The sequence below is a fragment of the Cetorhinus maximus genome, chromosome 29, assembly GCF_964194155.1.
Source record: "Cetorhinus maximus chromosome 29, sCetMax3.hap1.1, whole genome shotgun sequence".
In the NCBI taxonomy this organism is placed as follows: Eukaryota; Metazoa; Chordata; class Chondrichthyes; order Lamniformes; family Cetorhinidae; genus Cetorhinus; species Cetorhinus maximus.
The window spans coordinates 7,723,452-7,740,274 of NC_135907.1; the positions used below are offsets into that span (position 1 = coordinate 7,723,452).

Here is a 16,823-nt window from a genome sequence, read left to right on the forward strand (position 1 = left end):
AAACAAAACAAATATGGGCACTCCACATCCAGTACCCGAATAAAAACATCACTAATGACAGTCTTAATTACACCAACAGATAGCACAGGGTAATAAGTCAAAAGATCATTCATAAATATAGCAATGCCCACCAGACACAATTAACATTGCTTCGCAGTGCTGAACTGAACTGCAACCATTGTGTGCAAATAATACAGGTGAGGTAAGTGACTGCCCATGACATCAAAGCAGCATCTGACAAGAGTAGCATCAAGGAGCCCTAGCAAAACTGAAGTCAATGGGAATCAGAGAGAAAACTTTCCATTGATTGAAGTCATACCTAGCACAAAGGCTCTTGTTGCAAACCACTGCTCTGTCCCAGGACATTGCTGCAGGAGCTCGTCAGCCCAATCACCTTCATATGAACATGCAAATGAAGAGCAGTAGGCCATGTGGGCCCTCAAGTCTGCTCTGCAATTTGATAAGATCATGGCTATCTGATCAGCTACTGCATCAATGACCATCTCTCTAACATGATATCAAAAATGGGGACGTTCACTGATAATTGTACAATGTTCAGCACCATTTACAACTACTCAGATACTGGTGGAATTTTAAAAATGTATTCATTCATGGGATGAGGGCATCGCTGGCCAGGCCAGCATTTATTGCCCATCCCCAATAGCCCTTGAGAAGGCAGTGGTGAAGCACCTTCTTGAACCACTGCAGTCCACGTGGAATACTTTCCATTTGCCTGGATGAGTTCCAACACCCAAGTAGGATAAAGGAGACCACTTGATCAGCACCTCATCCACCACCATAAATATTAACACCCTCCACCACCAACGCACAGTGGCAGCAGAGTGCACCATCCGCAAGATGCACCATCAGCAACTCACTAAACATGTGACCTCTACCACCTAGAAGCTCAAGGGTCATGGAAATTTGTCCAAGCCTGGCTTCACACTGGCTTGTAAATATATCACCGTTTTGTCACTGTTGCTGGGTCAAAATCCTGGAACTCCCTCCCTTACAGCACTGCTACACCACATGAACTGCAGCGGATCACCACCACCTTCTCAAGGGCAATAAATGCTGGCCTTACAAGTAGCACCTACATCCCTTTAATGAATAATTAATATTGCTTCTTGACAAAGAAACTCATGTCCCTAATTTACTACTGTAGTTATCCTCTTACTTTATAAATGCTCAGGGATAACAAGATGTTCCAGTCAAAGGCTGCTCTCACAGAGCAGAAACTGTTTCCTGCACTAACACCACACAGCCCTGTCACCAAGCCCGAATGTGGCAGGCCCAGCCTCATAAAGGGCAAGAGCACAGAAACACAAACCAAGGCTGAAGAGCCTGATTGAGGGGACTGGTTCCGAGCCAGTTTCTCAATTACAGCAGACTCCACCTCAGTCAGTTTGTGCCAATCATTTGAGAGGGGGTATCAGGTGCCCAGGAAAACATCAACCTCAACATCTGATCAGGTGCAACAGAAGAGTAAAAACTAACTTGGGACAGAGCTCCAATTGTTTTTCCTTTAGTACTGGAATCAAAGGAAAGATTAAATTAATTACACCAAACAAGAATGTTTAAAAACAAATCATTTTATTTCCTTTTCAACCAAATGCAGACAGGCAGGTGAGTTTTCTGGCCAATTCCAACCCAGTCTTAGGACCAATCAGCGGTAGCACCACCCCATTCTGGAGCCTGTGCAGTGGGAGCAGCAGACCAGTCTTCGGCAGCAGGCTGAGCACTCCAGTCCTCTGTTAAAAGAAAGAGAGGGAAAAGCATTAGAGAAATCCTGCACTCAGAAGATCCTCAGTCACGAGGAGAGGGAGCCAATACTGGATCCTGAAGTGCTAATGCAATCAAATGATGAGTCAAACACTCCAACTTGAGCACCTTCACAAGGGTTTATCATGGAAAGGATTCAGAATTGTAAATTTATTCCATAAGCATCTCAGAATTAGCAGTGGGTATCCCCTACTCCAGCTTCCACTTTGTTGCCAAATTGACATCCCCATTTTCCCTCTCCACAAATAGCTATTCGGATGTTTCCCAGATACTTCAGCAAACCAGAAATCGCAGACCTTGAAACTTGAACTGTATAATCCTACCAAATATTGCATTCAGCCAGTTTCATTTTTGTTAAAAATAGTTTTCACTGGGCTACCAGACTCTGTCCTGGACTATCACAGGTTACAGGATCCTGCTTTGGACTGTCTCTGGTGGCTGAATTCTGGCCTGGTAGAAATGCTGGACCAGTTTTATTTTGCAATCCACAAAATCTACCAGCAACGGTGAATTCTGCCCTTTGTGATATAGTGAAATATCATACACCCACCCGAATCTGAAAATAACTCCTATTGAATGCAAGGTGGATAGCTGACAAGCTGGAAATGGGATACTCATTAGCACAGATTAAGGCTTTGGGAAGTCAGAAATCAGTCAACATTTTCCAACAATAATCTTTTGTGCTTGTCTGGAAATGGAAATCAAAACCCTTGTGGTGATCACAGCACGTGAGCAGATATTAAGTGGAAGATGGGGCTCGGAAGTCTCTTGAATGTTGCACAGTAAGTGGAACTGTACACCAGAAGGAAATGTTAACCACACGGGTGAGGGGGATACAGAAAAAACTAAAGCTCTTTAAAGGTCACCTCCACCCCCGCCCTCCCCCAACACAACCTTCCATCTCTGACCTCAATCATTCAGAAAATGCTGTTTATCCCTAAACTCACTTGTAGCTGTTTCAGGAGTGAACGTTGCTGGCTTCGCGTATGGACTTGCTGCCTCCAGTGTCTCAGCCAGGTTTTTACCAGTTGCAGCTGCAAACTGCTGGATGGGCACGGAAGGGACCTGCACTCCCTCAGGCCAGTCGGTAACCTCAGGTTGAACGAACTCTGCAACGGGAGCAGTCCATTCTCCCTGGTACTCCTCCTTACCAGCAGCCTTCTCTGCAGCGGCTTGTTCCTCCTTCTCAATCTACAACAGGATTGGTAAAAACAATTATAAGCAACGGCCACAAGTCATTCATCAATCCAATGGAAAGATGCCTACACCTACAAAGACAATCTTAGCCGGATGCCGGAGTGGTGCATCAGTGACATAATCACGCAACCAAACCTGATTCTCTCCCAACAAAATAATTCCAGTTTTGAAGCCTCAATTTTGAAATTAAAAAATCAAAACCACGACACAAAGACCTCCCGGAACAAGAAGATTTCAGAGGTAGTTTACCAGAACGCATGGCAACCCGAGAAACTTTCAAAAGCAAGTTAATCAGCCATTTATCAAACGCACCTCATCAGGATCCCTGTAGAAGTACAGATCAGGCATCACCTCCCACGGATGTTCGCGGCTAATGGTACCACGCATACGCAGAACTTCCCGGGCAAGCATCCACCACATCAGACCAATGGAGTGGGCACCCTAACAGACAAGACAAACAGTTATGCTCATCGGCTCCCATCCTTTAAACCTGCAATGAAAGATTGAAATCCTAACAGCATTTGAGATAAATTCTAGAGTCTTCTGAACTGCATGCAAAGACACAAGGTTACAAAACCCAACACATCATTTGCAGTGGATTTGACTGCATCTCTTTAATGTGGTATCATTAACCGTTTCAACATGCCTCGATCTACAATGCAAACAGAACAATTGTCAGCAGTGCTTTGTAACAGCAACTCATTGGACATGTCCAAATGCTGCTTGCTACGAGAGATGGACAATGTCATCTCAATGAGTACCAATGTCACCAGAAGACAAGAACTCACAGGGGCAGTGCTGTTCCACAGCTATCAGAAGCCTTCCTGCTCCATTCACGTGATCCTTGAGGGCAGCAGTGAGCAACACCTGAAACCTCACATTACAAAGAAATTATATACAACCGCAGAACACCACAAAGCCATGAAATGTAAATACTGTTGCAACACAAAATCCTGTTTAGCGTCCACTTCACCCCACCCCCCCTTGTTAGATATTCTATTGAAGTAAATCTCAATTGACTCATCTGAAAGATTAAGATCATAAACTATCATAATTCCAAGAGTTGTTTGTAATACTCTATTGAAACAATTCCAGACTACAAATGATGACACCCATTTATTTATTTATTCATTCTACCAGTTGAGCAGTCCTAAACAGTCAGAGTGTCTCAGTTAATTGCTTGCTACTGAACCCGTTGGCATTACACTGGCAATGTAGCAGGAATTACTACCAGACCTTGCTCACTTGAGCCAGAGACTCGAGCAGTGTTAGAGATTCCTGCAGAATAATGTCGCACATTTCCTACTCTCAGAGTTCATCGGCCACTGACTGGCCTCAGCTCCAAGTTCTAGCAATGTGCATTCATATATTGCAAACCCACCACTACCAAGAAATTGGGTGAGACCGGGTTTTAATCAGATTTCTGACCCTGTCCCTAATTCTATATCCTTTTATAGTCCCCTGTGTGGCATCTTGACAAAAATGTTCTGAAAGTCCATTTACACCACATCCATTGCCTTTCCCCAGCCACCACATACTTCACCTGAATATGTCAGACATGATCTGCCTTTCTGAAAGATGCTTTAGCTGATTCCAATTAAATTTCTTTACAACTAGATATAGTATTAAACTAGACTCCAGATCCCTACTGAAATGAGGTATTAGAGTGGCCACTCTCCGAGCTCTTCAATCTCTCAGCTCAACTTTGCTCCCATTTGTTACCTGCCATCTCATTTTGAAGCAATTCAGGATTTAGTCCCTCTCAAAATCTCACACTGGAACAAAGCACTTGACAAGGGAAAATGTTTTTGTTCTCTTGGCATCGACTAGTCTGGAGCAGCATCCTCAGCAGAACGAGGGACTCTCTGTGACCTCAGAGTAAAGACACCCCGAGGTAGCAGCGACCACAATGATTGAATTTTACATCCAGTTTGAAAGAGAAAAGCGTGGGTCTAAGGCTAATATTTTAAACTTAAAAAAGGGCAACTACGTGGGCAAGAGAGCTGAGCTAGCTGAAGTGAACTGGGTACTAAGCTAGAGGATAATCAATAGAGGAACAGAGGGAGACATTTAAGGGGATATTTCAGATTATTCAGAATAAGTTCATTCCTTCTATAAAGAAATATTCTAAGGGGAGGAACCACCATCCGTGATTAACTAAAGTAGTAAGGAAAGCATCAAACATAATGAAAAACCATATAACTGCACAAAGATGAGTGGCAGGTCAGACGAATGGTCAGAATATAAAGAATGGCAAAGAATGACTAAATGATTAATCAGGAGAAAGAACTGGAGAATGAGAGGAAGCTAGCTAGAAATGTAAGAACGGATAGCAAGAGCTTCTTCAGGTATTTAAAAAGGAAAACACTAAGTAAAGTGAGTGTTGGGTCCTCTAGAGAGTGAGAATGGGGTGTTAAGTCGATAATAAGGAAATGGCAGATGAAATGACCAAATATTTTGCTTCTGTCTTCACTATAGAGGATACAAAAGTCATTCCACGAATAGCCGTAAATCAAATGGTGGAAGGGAGAGGGGAACTTGGTGAAATTACAATCACTAGGGAAGCGGCACTGAGCAAACTGCTGGAGCTGCCAGCTGACAAGTCTCCAGGTCCTGATGGACTTCATCCAAGGGTCTTAAAAGAGGTGGCTAACAAGGTCATAGATGCACTGTTAATTTTCCCCAAAATCATTAGATTCTGGAAAGGTTCCAGCAGACTGGAAAGTAACAAAATAATCTCTCTATTCAAGAAGGGAGGGAGGCAGAAAACAGGAAACTATAGACCAGTTAGCCTGATGTCTCTCATGGGGAAGGTGCTAGAATCAATCATTAAAGAGGTTATAGTTGGGCACTTAGAAAAAAACTCTCAGTAATTGGGAAGAGTCACCATGGTTTTGTGAAAGGGAAATCATGTTTAACTTATTGGAGTTCATTGCACCGTGGATAAAGGGGAGCCTACAGATGTGCTGTACTTGGATTTCCAGGATGCATTCGATAAGGTGCCAGATCAAAGGTTATTGCGGAAAATAAAAGCTCCTGGTGTAGAGGGTAACATATTAGCATGGATAGAAGATTGGCTGGCTGGGAGAAAACAGAGTATACATAAATGGGTCTTTTTCTGATTGGCAGGATGCAAAGCGTGGAGTCCCGTAGACGTCTGTACTGGGGCCTCAACATTTTACAATTTATACATTGACATGGATGAGGGCAGCAAAGCCATGGTAGCTAAATTTGCAGATGATACAAAGGTAAATAGGAAAGTATGTTGTGAAGAGAACATAAGGAGGTTGCAGATGGATATAGATAGGTTGAGTGAGTGGGCAAAATTCTGGCAGATGGAGTACAATGTGGGGAAATGTGAAGTTAGGAAGAATAAAAAAAGCAGAGTATTACTTAAATGGAGAACGACTGCAGAATTCAGAGGTGCAGGGGGATCTAGGTGCTCTCGTGTATGACTCAAAAAGTCAGTAGGCAGGTACAGCGTGTAATCAAGAAGGCTAATGGAGGCTATCCTTTATTACAAGAGGAATTGAACATAAAAGTAAGGATGTTACGCTTCAGTTATACAGGGCTTTGGTGACACCGCATCTTGAATACTCTGTGGAGTTTTGGTCTCTTTATTTAACGAGGGATGTTAATGCATTAGAGGCAGTTTACTAGGTTAATACCTGGATTGAGTGGGTTGCCTTATGAGGAAAGGTTAAGCAGGCTGGGCTTGTTTCCATCGGAGTTTAGAAGAGTGAGGGGTGACTTGATTGAAATATACAAGGTCCTGAATAGTACTGAAAAAGGGGACGTGGGACGTGTTTCCCCTTGTGGGTGAGTCCAGAGTTAGGGGGTAGTGTTTTAAAATTAGGGGTCATACTTTTAGGACAGATGAGGAGAAGAAATTTTTTCTGAGGATTGTGTGACTTTGAGGCTCTGTTTCAGGAGGCAGGGTCATTGAATATCTTTAAGAAGGAGGTAGATAGATTCTTGTTAGGCAAGGGGATCAAAGGTTATCAGGGGTAGATGGGAATGTGGAATTAGTAATAAAAACAGATCAGCCATGATCTTACTGAATGGCAGAGCAGGCTCGATGGGCCGAATGGTCTACTCCTGTTCCTATTTCGTATGTTCGAGTCCCCAGGAACAGGCTCTCCATCCTGGCCACTCCATCCACTGTTCATATTAATTGGATGAATAAAGAAAGTGGATGGTTCTAAGATACCCTTCATGGCAGCAAAGGCCCAAGAACAGGAAACTTACCCGTCTATTTAGAGGATCAAGAGAGGAGAAAGAAAACGGAAACTTCAGAATAAAGTTAAAGTTACAACAATTAAAGAACATCGGGTGAATTCAGTTAGACAGCTGTACCTTGTTGTTGCACGGGACTGCGATGTCCACATAACGCAGGGGCGAGTCAGTGTTGCACATGGCAATGGTGGGGATGTTAACGTATGATGCTTCAGTTAAGGGCTGATGATCCTGTCGAGGGTCTGTCACCACCAACAGACGGGGCTCCCTGAAGGCGGCCTGGATCTGATTGGTGAATGTACCTGGGGTAAACCTTCCAGCAATGGGGGTGGCGCCAGTGGCAGCAGCAAACTTCAGGACAGCACGCTGAGGGAGCAGAGGCAATCATGGTAAACAAACGTTAAAGGAACTTATTGGTAACTCAGCCGAGCCTTCATACACAGCTCTGCTACAGTCGAGTGCCTCCCAGAGCAGACAACACACATGTATAACTCCCAACATGGTTTCAATGTTCAAACTTCTGCAGGGATTTTAAAACAAAGCAAATCTCTCAAATCCCCTTTCAGTCTTAATCTCCTCTAACGTTTCCATTATCAGCTTCCAAAAACCTCCAGCTAAATGATAAGTGGTACTCCGCAGTAATACTGATGCATCAACATTAATTAAACTCTGAGTCTAGTTTGAGATAAACTGTGACAAGGATTACTATCAAACCCCACTCATCGAGTCACACCGACCCTTGTGGTGTTAGCGAAAAACCTGCCAGCATTAATGTAGCACATTTCCGACACCTGAGAGATCACTGGCCAAGGTACTAGCCCTAACCCCCAGGTTTTAATAACGTGCAGTTCTACGAGACACAACATGGCACAATGATAACAGCGGCTGATGGAGAATACAGAGCACAGACAGGTCATTGCTTCTGCACACACCTGCCCAAACGGTCTGGAGGAGATGACGCAGACGTCAGCTGGGTTCTCGATAGAGACAATGGCACGAGCTGCAAGCAGCAATTTCTCCCATGTCTTCTTCAGGTTGATGATATAGATACCTGTTAATAAACAAAACATACAAACATATATGAGTATAAAGAATAAAACACAAACGTATAAAGTAGGGGATCAAAATTAATCCTGGGTTTATTATCCAGCGTTCTATATAATCCCCTCTTTCCCCCGGCCTCTCCAGTGTCTCTGAAGCACCTCGAGTATCCAGAAAATGAATTGGATTCTCAAAGATTTACAGGGTGACGGGGAAACACAGGGTGGAATTCATTGGACAACTCTTTCAAACAGCCCAACACAGGGCAATGGGCCAAATGGCCTCTTGGGCTGCAAGATTCTATGAAAAGGTTGGTCACCCTACAAACAACTTGCATTTATAATCACATTTTTAACATAGTGGTGGCCCAATACACCTCAACGAGCCACATCAAAGAGTTTGACACTGAACCCACACGAAGTTATTAAGACAAGTAAGTGGTCACAGAGATGGGTGTTAAGGAGAAAGATGCAGTGAGGTTTAGGGAGAGAATTCCAGAGTTTGAGTTTATCCCCACAGGGCTAAGATCAGAGTTTGATTTCAGGACTGATTGGTTGTAAAGCACTTTTGGACATCCGGGGGAATGTGTCAAGCATTTTATCAATGCAAGTTCTTCCTTCCTCTCCAACTAACAGCAGCCCAGGGCTGGGGAAGCCCAAGAGGAGAAACCTCACAGGAAGGGAGGAAAATGCTCCACCACCACTACCGGCAACAGACAGCAGAGGCTGGAGACAACTCATGAACCAACCTAATTAGCCAAGCAGATTGCATTGTACAGGACAGTGCAATTCCAGGGCAGGGATGAGGAGGGTGAAGAAGATTCTTTGGATAACATTGAATCATTACTCAGAGCCTCAAACTCCAGCCACATAACAAGGCTGCACAGGATAACAGTTCGCCCCTTCCTAACCCAAATCCGTTAACTTCAATTATTTCTAGGTTAGTGCACAGGAACCTGGACATTCCCTAGTGCAAGGGAATACTAGGCAGTACAGATGTAGCAGGAACTACTATCAAACTCCACTCATTAAGTCAGACTCTAGTGGTGTTAGCGAAACTCCTGCCAATTTACTGTAGCACATCTCCGACACTCAGAGTTCATTGGCCAGGAACTGACCTCAGCACTGAGTTTTAAGAATGTGCGGAAAGAAAATGAAAAACAGAATCACTCCACATCCCTTGGAGGCTGACGCCAAATTTTTCCTGGTCAATTTCCCAATGGTGCACATCAGTCCCTCAGCCCTTCTCTGCACGGTCTCCAGGACCTGAATCTTCCTCTTGGGACTGGTGCATGCTGCCTCAACAGAGAGGCATACAGCTTTAACATAATATGGTCTGAGGTAAAAAATATAGCTCTGTCTTTCTCAGTGCACTGTGCAGCACCAATGTGCTGAAATTTCACCCCCCTTAACACCTCACCAGACAAGAGGCTCCCTGTAGACAGGACACCCTTACTACTACTTGCGAGATAACACAGCAAGCTCACAACTAACATTCTCATCACAAGAAAGTATGTCACTAAGCCGTTTAATTTTAGGCTACGGTAAAATAATGAATTAGTTATCCAGAGGCCTGGGCTAAAGATTCAAAGACACGAATCCAAATGCCACGGCTGCAGCCGGAGAATTTAAATTTAGTTCATTAAATAATTCTGGAATAAAAAGCCAGTCTCAGTAATGACGACTATGAAACTACTGGATTGCCACTGAAACCCACCTGGTTCACTAATGCCCTTTAGGGAAGGAAATCTGCTGTCCCTACCCAGTATGGCCTACATGTGACTCCAGACCAACAGCAATGTGGTCCACGGCCCTCTGAAATGGCCTGACGAGAAGCCATCCATAATGCTGATCACACCAAGAACGCCCACATCCTGTGAACGAAAAAAAAAGCAAAGGAATTGGGGAAACTGGGTGATTTTAACGGGCCAGAGTTCAAATTGAGGCCAGACTGTCAGAATAAACTCTCCTCAGCCTGCTGAGGAGATTTCCTTCCCTAAAGGGCATTGCTGGCTGCAACAGTCTACAGTACAACTAGCAAGTGAAGCCAGGCATGAGAAGTGGAAAAAATGCTTGTCTTTATATATACAGGTACAAGGCTGAATCCACACACAAAATGTTCACTACATGCAGTAGAGGCTTGGGATTTAGTGAATTGTTAAAGATGCACACTGGAATGCTGCAAAGGCCTGGGCCAATGCACCCCAGGATATTTTGATAAATGGATGGCATAATTTGTGGCGTTATCATATTCTTAAATGATTGTGAAAATTAGCCTGATTTTAGTGGCTTCCGTGTGTCTTGAGGAAAAAGTCATTGCAGTTTTATGTGCAAGGTTTGCTGAAGCCAAGTTATTGGACAAGGAAACTGTCAAAAATTGTCTGAATGTTGACAATGATGCTCCAGTTCAGATAGTGAAATATGCGACATGGTCATGAATAAGAAAAGAATGAGAATGATAATGAAAATGGTGTGTTGGATGAACAGGAAAAAGTGTCTTTAACAGGCGAATAAACATTACGGAGGAATTGGTTCAGGGGATGGAGAAGAGCTTCATTGCAGAGTAGCATATTATGTAGGTCTACAAAATACAAGGTGTTTTGGAAAGAAAAGCCCACATATTTAACCACTTAAAAAAAGAGGTAAGACGGAGCCTGAGCCTTCAACTTCTGCAGCCTGTGTCTGTACAACAGCGGACTCTTCTTCGGTTGAGATGTGAAATAATAAAACAACGAAGATGTAAATGAAAAGTAAAAAGCTTAAACAATAAATGTAAGTAAAAGACTTTGTAGTTTTAGTTTTATTTCTATACTTTTTAAAATGTTTTATCAGGGCATCATGCAGGACCCAAAATCCGTAAAATCCCCAACTCCGGAAGATCCCGAGTGTCCCAGATACGGGGTCCGATACCTGTACACCTGCAGTACCATTAAAACGCATCATGGCATTTCACAGCCACATAATCAGACAAAAAAAAATTAAGATAGGTTCAAATAAAGAAGCACATTTTAAGGACAGCCAGAGGTAATGGGATATCACAGTGACTTGACATCACAGCTTTAGTATCTCTGCCGAGATCGGCAGTGCAGCACATTACTGAAGTGGAGCTGGACACCAACACCAGGTGCTTGAATAGAAGAGCTCCTTTCCCCAGCAGTGACATCCCTTAACTTCAGCCCAAATATTAAAGAAGCCACAACAGGAGTGATTTAACAGTTCCCAACTACAACAGGAAATGCAACCAATTTTGTCTAAAATACCAGATTGGAACAGATTACAATGGGTTTTTCTGGGACCTTCAGCTTTGGACTGGACACTAACTCTACATAATGACAAGTAATCTTTCCGGGTGTACTTTAAGCTTCACTCTTTGACTCAGTTGCCAGGTGCCTACCATCACTTTTCCTCTTGTAGACATATTGCTCCATTTGGAAGTCCAGGTTGGTGCTGCCCAGGTGGGTAGAAGCAGCAAGGAATTTGAGGACATCCTCCTCCTTCATCTGCAGCACATCGAGACCTCCGGACATTGTGAACGTTTCCCGTTAAAAGCAACGATGGGTAACCTGAGGGACAAGAGTCCGGCACTTTAAACAGATCCAAACATAGAACACAGGCACACAAATTTACTACTCCACAATTGAAGTGTCAGAATATCTCATCAGGAGCTTCTGATGAAAGGTCATGTTAACCCTTTCTCTCTACAGGCACTGAGAATTTCCAGCATCTTCAGTCTTTACTTCAGGTTTCTAGCATCTGCAGTATTTGGCTTTTGTCCAACCATTTCCACTGTTGCCCCAACTCTCAAACAAATCAGCACAGACCAGCAATTAGATCAAGTCTGTGTGACTCATACCTGCCAAGATGGTTGGTGACCATGGTGGCTTGGCACAGCATGAAAATAATGTCTACCAGGGCTACAATGTGTACAATCCACAAGAGGTGGTGCCATAATTAGCCAAGGCTTCTTCTTGGCAAGGTGCTGGTGATGTTAATATATACCATCTAGAAGCACAAACGCAGCAGATGCATGGGAACCAAGTTCCCCTCCACACCATCCTGATTTGGAACTATATTGCTGGGTGAAAATCCTGGAACTCCCTACCTCACAGCACCGTGGGTGTATCTACACCATATTCTGGGGCAACAGGCATCTCAAGAAGGCAGCTCACCACCTTCTCAAGGGCAATTGGGGATGGGTAATAAATGCCAACCTTTAAGTTGTCAGCTCCAGTTGTGAACCGTGCCCCTCACTGACACGTGACTTGGAATAATTGACCTCAGGACCATCCAGGGTCACGTGGTGCCACTTTACTGTCTGGTGGCCCCTCTGACACGTGATTGCGGCCTAGGGCCGACGCTTCTCTCGAAAACCCCCACCCCCCCACAGCGAGGACATAGCAGCGAGTAAAAGCAACCACATGTTGATGGCCGCCTGAGCGCTCAGGGCCTGGGGCCTGAGGCCTAAAGCCTGAGGCCTAAGGCCTAACCCGTCCCGCACTCCGTGACTGAAGCGCTTCAATGATCCTCCCTCCCCCCTCCTTTCTGACACTCGGTAAGGTGTTGTTATTGTTATAATGCGGAGGCCCGGTGTGTGCAGCGAGGCTCGATTGGTTCCCGTTTCACTCCAGTCACTCACTCGGTACAACGCCGTGTGGAAGCTCGGCGGCAAAGAGGGCGTGCGCAGGAAGTGACGCTTTTTATAGGCGACCCGGCCCCGCCCCCCCACCAATCAGCTCGCAGCTCTCCGGCCGTTCACTTCCGGGGCCGTTGCCGGGGCGACGCGGGCGGATTAGGCTTCTGGTGAGGAGTTAGGCCCTGCGGCCGGCAGCAGAGGGCAGACTCGGGCTGGGTGAGGGAAATGGTGCAGACTTGGGCCTGTCCCAGTACCAGGTCTCCCGGGACTGGGCCACGTGGAACTGGACGGCGGCGGTTGCGGGCTCTCTGTGCGCGGGGGGGTGCGGTTGGATACACGCTTAGGGATCAGCCTTTCGGCCTGTCGTGTCTGTGCTGGCCCTCTGAAGGTGCCCCACCCTGCCTCCCCTCCCTAGACTTGCAATTTTTTTTTCCATTTCAGATAATAATCCAATTCCCTCTTGAATGCCTCAATTGAACCTGCCTCCCCTGTGCTCTCAGGCAGTGCCTGGGTTGCCAACTCTTATTGGATGTGTCTCTGGAGATTTTCATCCCCGCTCCCTTGCCCAGTCAAACAGTCTTTTCACCCTCCGCCACCCCCCCCCAACCCCCTGGCTATTGCTGATATTTTTATAACGACGAAAAACGATGTTCAAAAGAAATTGAAGAAAAGTCTTTTTAATCCTCCCTATTCCTGCGCTGCTGTTGCAGCAGCGTCCTGGAGATTAATCTTCAATTCCTGGAGACCCCAGGGCAATCCTGGAGGTTTGGCAACCCTGGGCGGCACCCCGAGCCAATCTGCTCCAGTACAGCTACAACACTGGCATCTACCCAGCAATGTGGAAAATTGCCCATGTATGTCCTGTACACAAAAAACAGGACAAATCCAACCCAGCCAATTTATGCCCCATCTGTCTACTCTACCTCATCAGTAAAGTGATGGAAATGGTTGTCAACAGTGCTGTTGGGTTCCGCCAGGGCCTCTCAACTCCTGACCTCATTACAGCCTTGGTTCAAACATCTGCTACTTGTCCACCCATTCCACCAACCTGTTTATGCCTGTTTGAAATTCTTGAACTGCGTATGACAGTACTAATGTTTCACAGCCTGACCTCCAATTGCCTTGGAACCCCTTTGCCAATGGACCAAGGTGCCATTCTGTCAAGACCATGTGATGGTTGGCATTTAACTGCCCCACGTTAAAAATAAATCATGCACAGTCATCTTCCACATATTAATTTCAGAACCCAACAAATCAAAGTGGAAGCAAGTCATCCTCGATTCCGAGGGAATGCCTAAGCGATTCTCTTACAGTGCAGGCCCCTTTGTGGTCATTCCACTGCAGCACCAGCCTTCCAGCATCTAGCCCTGGTTATTGTTGATCTCAGTCAGGGCAGGAATTTCGGCACCACAACTGGTCACAGCCCTTGGTTCCTGCTCCTGATCACCATCCAATGACCCTTGTCAAAAAATGGACATGCGCGTCCAAGATCAGGCTCAGCTGTGAGGTCTTTTGTTGTTGAGTAACCCAACAACACTCAGGTGTCTGACAACGATAGAAGCCTAGGTCAGATAGGAACAGGAGGAGATCATTCAGCCCTTCGAGCTTGTACCACCAATCAATTAGATCATGGCCGATCTATATATTAACTCCATCTACCCACACGAGTTCCATAATTCTTAACACCCTTGTCTAACAGTCTATCAATCTTAGATTTGACATTTTCAGTTGGCCCTCACATACAACAGCGCTTTGGGGAGAGAGTTCCAGATTGCTATTACTCTTTATGTGAAAAGTTCTTCTTGGTTTCACCCCTAAATGGTACAGATCTAATTTTAAGGTTAAGCCCCCTTATTCTAGATTCCCCCACTGGTGGAAATAGTACCTTTCTACCTACCTTATTAAATCTTTTAAATATCTTCAACACCTCAATAAGTTCACTTCTTAATCTTCTAAAATCAAGCAAATCTAAGCAAGCTGTCCCTAATTTGACCCTTTTAGCCATGATAACAGAAAATTCTTCACACAAAGAGAGTGACCAATCCTTGAAATAGAACTTAGGGGTTGAATGGCAGAGGCAAAATCCCAGGAGTCATTTAAGATGGAGTTGGATGAGCTAAGATGTGCAGAATAGCCTTCCTTGACTGCACTTAAGCTTGTGACATTTCAGCTGACCCTGGGAATCGGAGCAATCAGTCATTATCAGAGCTACAGCCTATTACTGTTGCAACAGCCAACTGCGTAAACAATCTGTTAAACAAACTGTCATTCCTTGATAGCTAAGGTACGGTGAACTTTTGGTTGTGATGAACATCGATCATCTTCCAGGTATTGGAAACGGCTTTGTGAAATGAATGTCTTGCTGTTTTTAATTATTTTGTAAGTTATTGAATTACTAATGTAGTTAACTTTTAAATTTTCCACTTCGTTTGTGAATTCCTCCCATATTCTATTTAATTAAGCACAGTATCCAACTGGCAGAGCTCCATTGTCTTTTTAAGTCAGGCGAACGTAGGAACAAGAGTAGGTCGTTCAGCCCCTCAAGCCTATTCTGCCATCCAATTAGACCATGGCTGATCTGTACCTCAACTCCAAATACCTGCATTTTCTCTACATCCCATGAAACCTATAGCTAACAAAAATTTAGTCATCTGAGTCTTGAGTACAAAAATGAAAGCTGATACTCCAGTGCAGTCCCAATGGAGTGCTGCACCGTCAGGGGTGTCATCTTTCAGATGAGATGTAAAACCAAGATCCTGGTGGTGTAAAAGATTGCTTAACCCTATTTCAAAGAAAAACAGGGAATTTGTCCCGGACAATGCTTATCCCTGAATCAACCTCACAAGAACAGATTATCTGGTCTTCATCACTTTGCTGTTTGTGGGAGCTTGCTGTGCATAAATTGGCTGCTGCATTTCCTACATTACAACATTGACCACTTTAAAAAGTACTTCGATAAAAACAAAAAGCTAAAAGCTACTACGGATGCTGGAAATCCAAAACAAAAACAGAATTACCTGGAAAAACTCAGCAGGTCTGGCAGCATCAGCGGAGAAGAAATCAGTTAACATTTCGAGCCTTCATGGCCCTTCGGCAGAACTGAAGCATAGTTAGAAGAAGGGAGAAACATAAATTGGGTTAAGGTGGGGTGGGTGGGGGGAGAGAGAGACATTGAGGGTGTGGTGATTGTGGAGATGAGCAGATAATCAAAAGATGTCACAGACAAAAGGGTCAAAGAGGTGTTTTGTCTGAGAAAAGTGCTAATTAAGAATGGAGGACAGGATATTCAAAGTACAGCTCTAGTGGGGGTGGGGTGGAAAGGCTAACAAGGTTTTAGTTTTAGATTTAAAAATAATGGAAATAGGTGGGGAAAGAAGAATCTATATAAATTATTGAAAAAAAAAGCGGTGGGGGGGAGGGGAGAAACGGGGTGGGGATGGGGGGAGGGGGAGTTTAAGATCTAAAGTTGTTGAATTCAATATTCAGCCCGGAAGGCTGTGAAGTGCCTAGTCGGAAGATGAGGTGCTGTTCCTCCAGTTTGCGTTGGGCTTCACTGGAACAATGCAGCAAGCTAAGGACAGACATGTGGGCAAGAGAACAGGGTGGAGTGTTAAAATGGCAAGCGACAGGGAGGTTTGGGTCTTTCTTGCGGACAGACCGCAGGTGTTCCGCAAAACGGTTGCCCAGTTTGCGTTTGGTCTCTCCAGTGTAGAGGAGACCGCATTGGGAGCAACGAATGCAGTAGACTAAGTTAGGGGAAATGCAAGTGAAATGCTGCTTCACTTGAAAGGAGTGTTTGGGCCCTTGGACGGTGAGGAGAGAGGAAGTGAAGGGGCAGGTGTTGCATCTTCTGCGTGGGCATGGGGAGGTGCCATAAGTGGGGGTTGAGGAGTAGGGGGTGATGGAGGAGTGGACCAGGGTGTCCCGGAGGGAAC

The 16,823-nt window shown here is 44.8% G+C and overlaps 1 protein-coding gene and 3 non-coding genes across 5 annotated transcripts; all 4 read right to left on the reverse strand.

Moving 5' to 3' along the window:
- Positions 1 to 1,576: 1,576 nt before the first annotated feature.
- Positions 1,577 to 13,012, reverse strand: rpsa (ribosomal protein SA). 2 transcript variants are annotated; one of them, XM_078532075.1, is made up of 7 exons: positions 12,892 to 13,012; positions 11,650 to 11,818; positions 8,148 to 8,266; positions 7,336 to 7,581; positions 3,292 to 3,420; positions 2,730 to 2,973; positions 1,577 to 1,751 (listed from the first exon to the last, which is right to left on the reverse strand). In XM_078532075.1, exons 2-7 carry the CDS (start codon positions 11,780 to 11,782, stop codon positions 1,657 to 1,659), a joined length of 966 nt encoding a protein of 321 aa, XP_078388201.1. In that variant the 5' UTR covers positions 11,783 to 11,818; positions 12,892 to 13,012; the 3' UTR covers positions 1,577 to 1,656. The 2 variants fall into 2 exon arrangements, with proteins under 2 accessions (XP_078388201.1, XP_078388202.1); XM_078532076.1 differs by having other exon boundaries at positions 12,888 to 12,936.
- On the reverse strand, positions 4,190 to 4,342 carry LOC144669873 (small nucleolar RNA SNORA62/SNORA6 family). The gene has a single exon (XR_013573774.1). It is a non-coding gene; the product is annotated as a small nucleolar RNA SNORA62/SNORA6 family (small nucleolar RNA).
- Positions 7,904 to 8,064, reverse strand: LOC144669872 (small nucleolar RNA SNORA62/SNORA6 family). Its single transcript, XR_013573773.1, has one exon. It is a non-coding gene; the product is annotated as a small nucleolar RNA SNORA62/SNORA6 family (small nucleolar RNA).
- On the reverse strand, positions 9,250 to 9,402 carry LOC144669871 (small nucleolar RNA SNORA62/SNORA6 family). The gene has a single exon (XR_013573772.1). It is a non-coding gene; the product is annotated as a small nucleolar RNA SNORA62/SNORA6 family (small nucleolar RNA).
- Positions 13,013 to 16,823: the final 3,811 nt, after the last annotated feature.

Coding starts and splice junctions, on each gene's coding strand:
- rpsa (XM_078532075.1), bottom strand. CDS start 11,782: ATGTCCGGAGGTCTCGATGTGCTGCAGATGAAGGAGGAGGATGTCCTC. Junction 8,267..11,649: donor CTACAAGAGGAAAAGTGATG/GTAGGCACCTGG, acceptor GTTTATTAACAG/GTATCTATATCATCAACCTG. Junction 3,421..7,335: donor CAGTCCCGTGCAACAACAAG/GTACAGCTGTCT, acceptor CTTGTCTGTTAG/GGTGCCCACTCCATTGGTCT.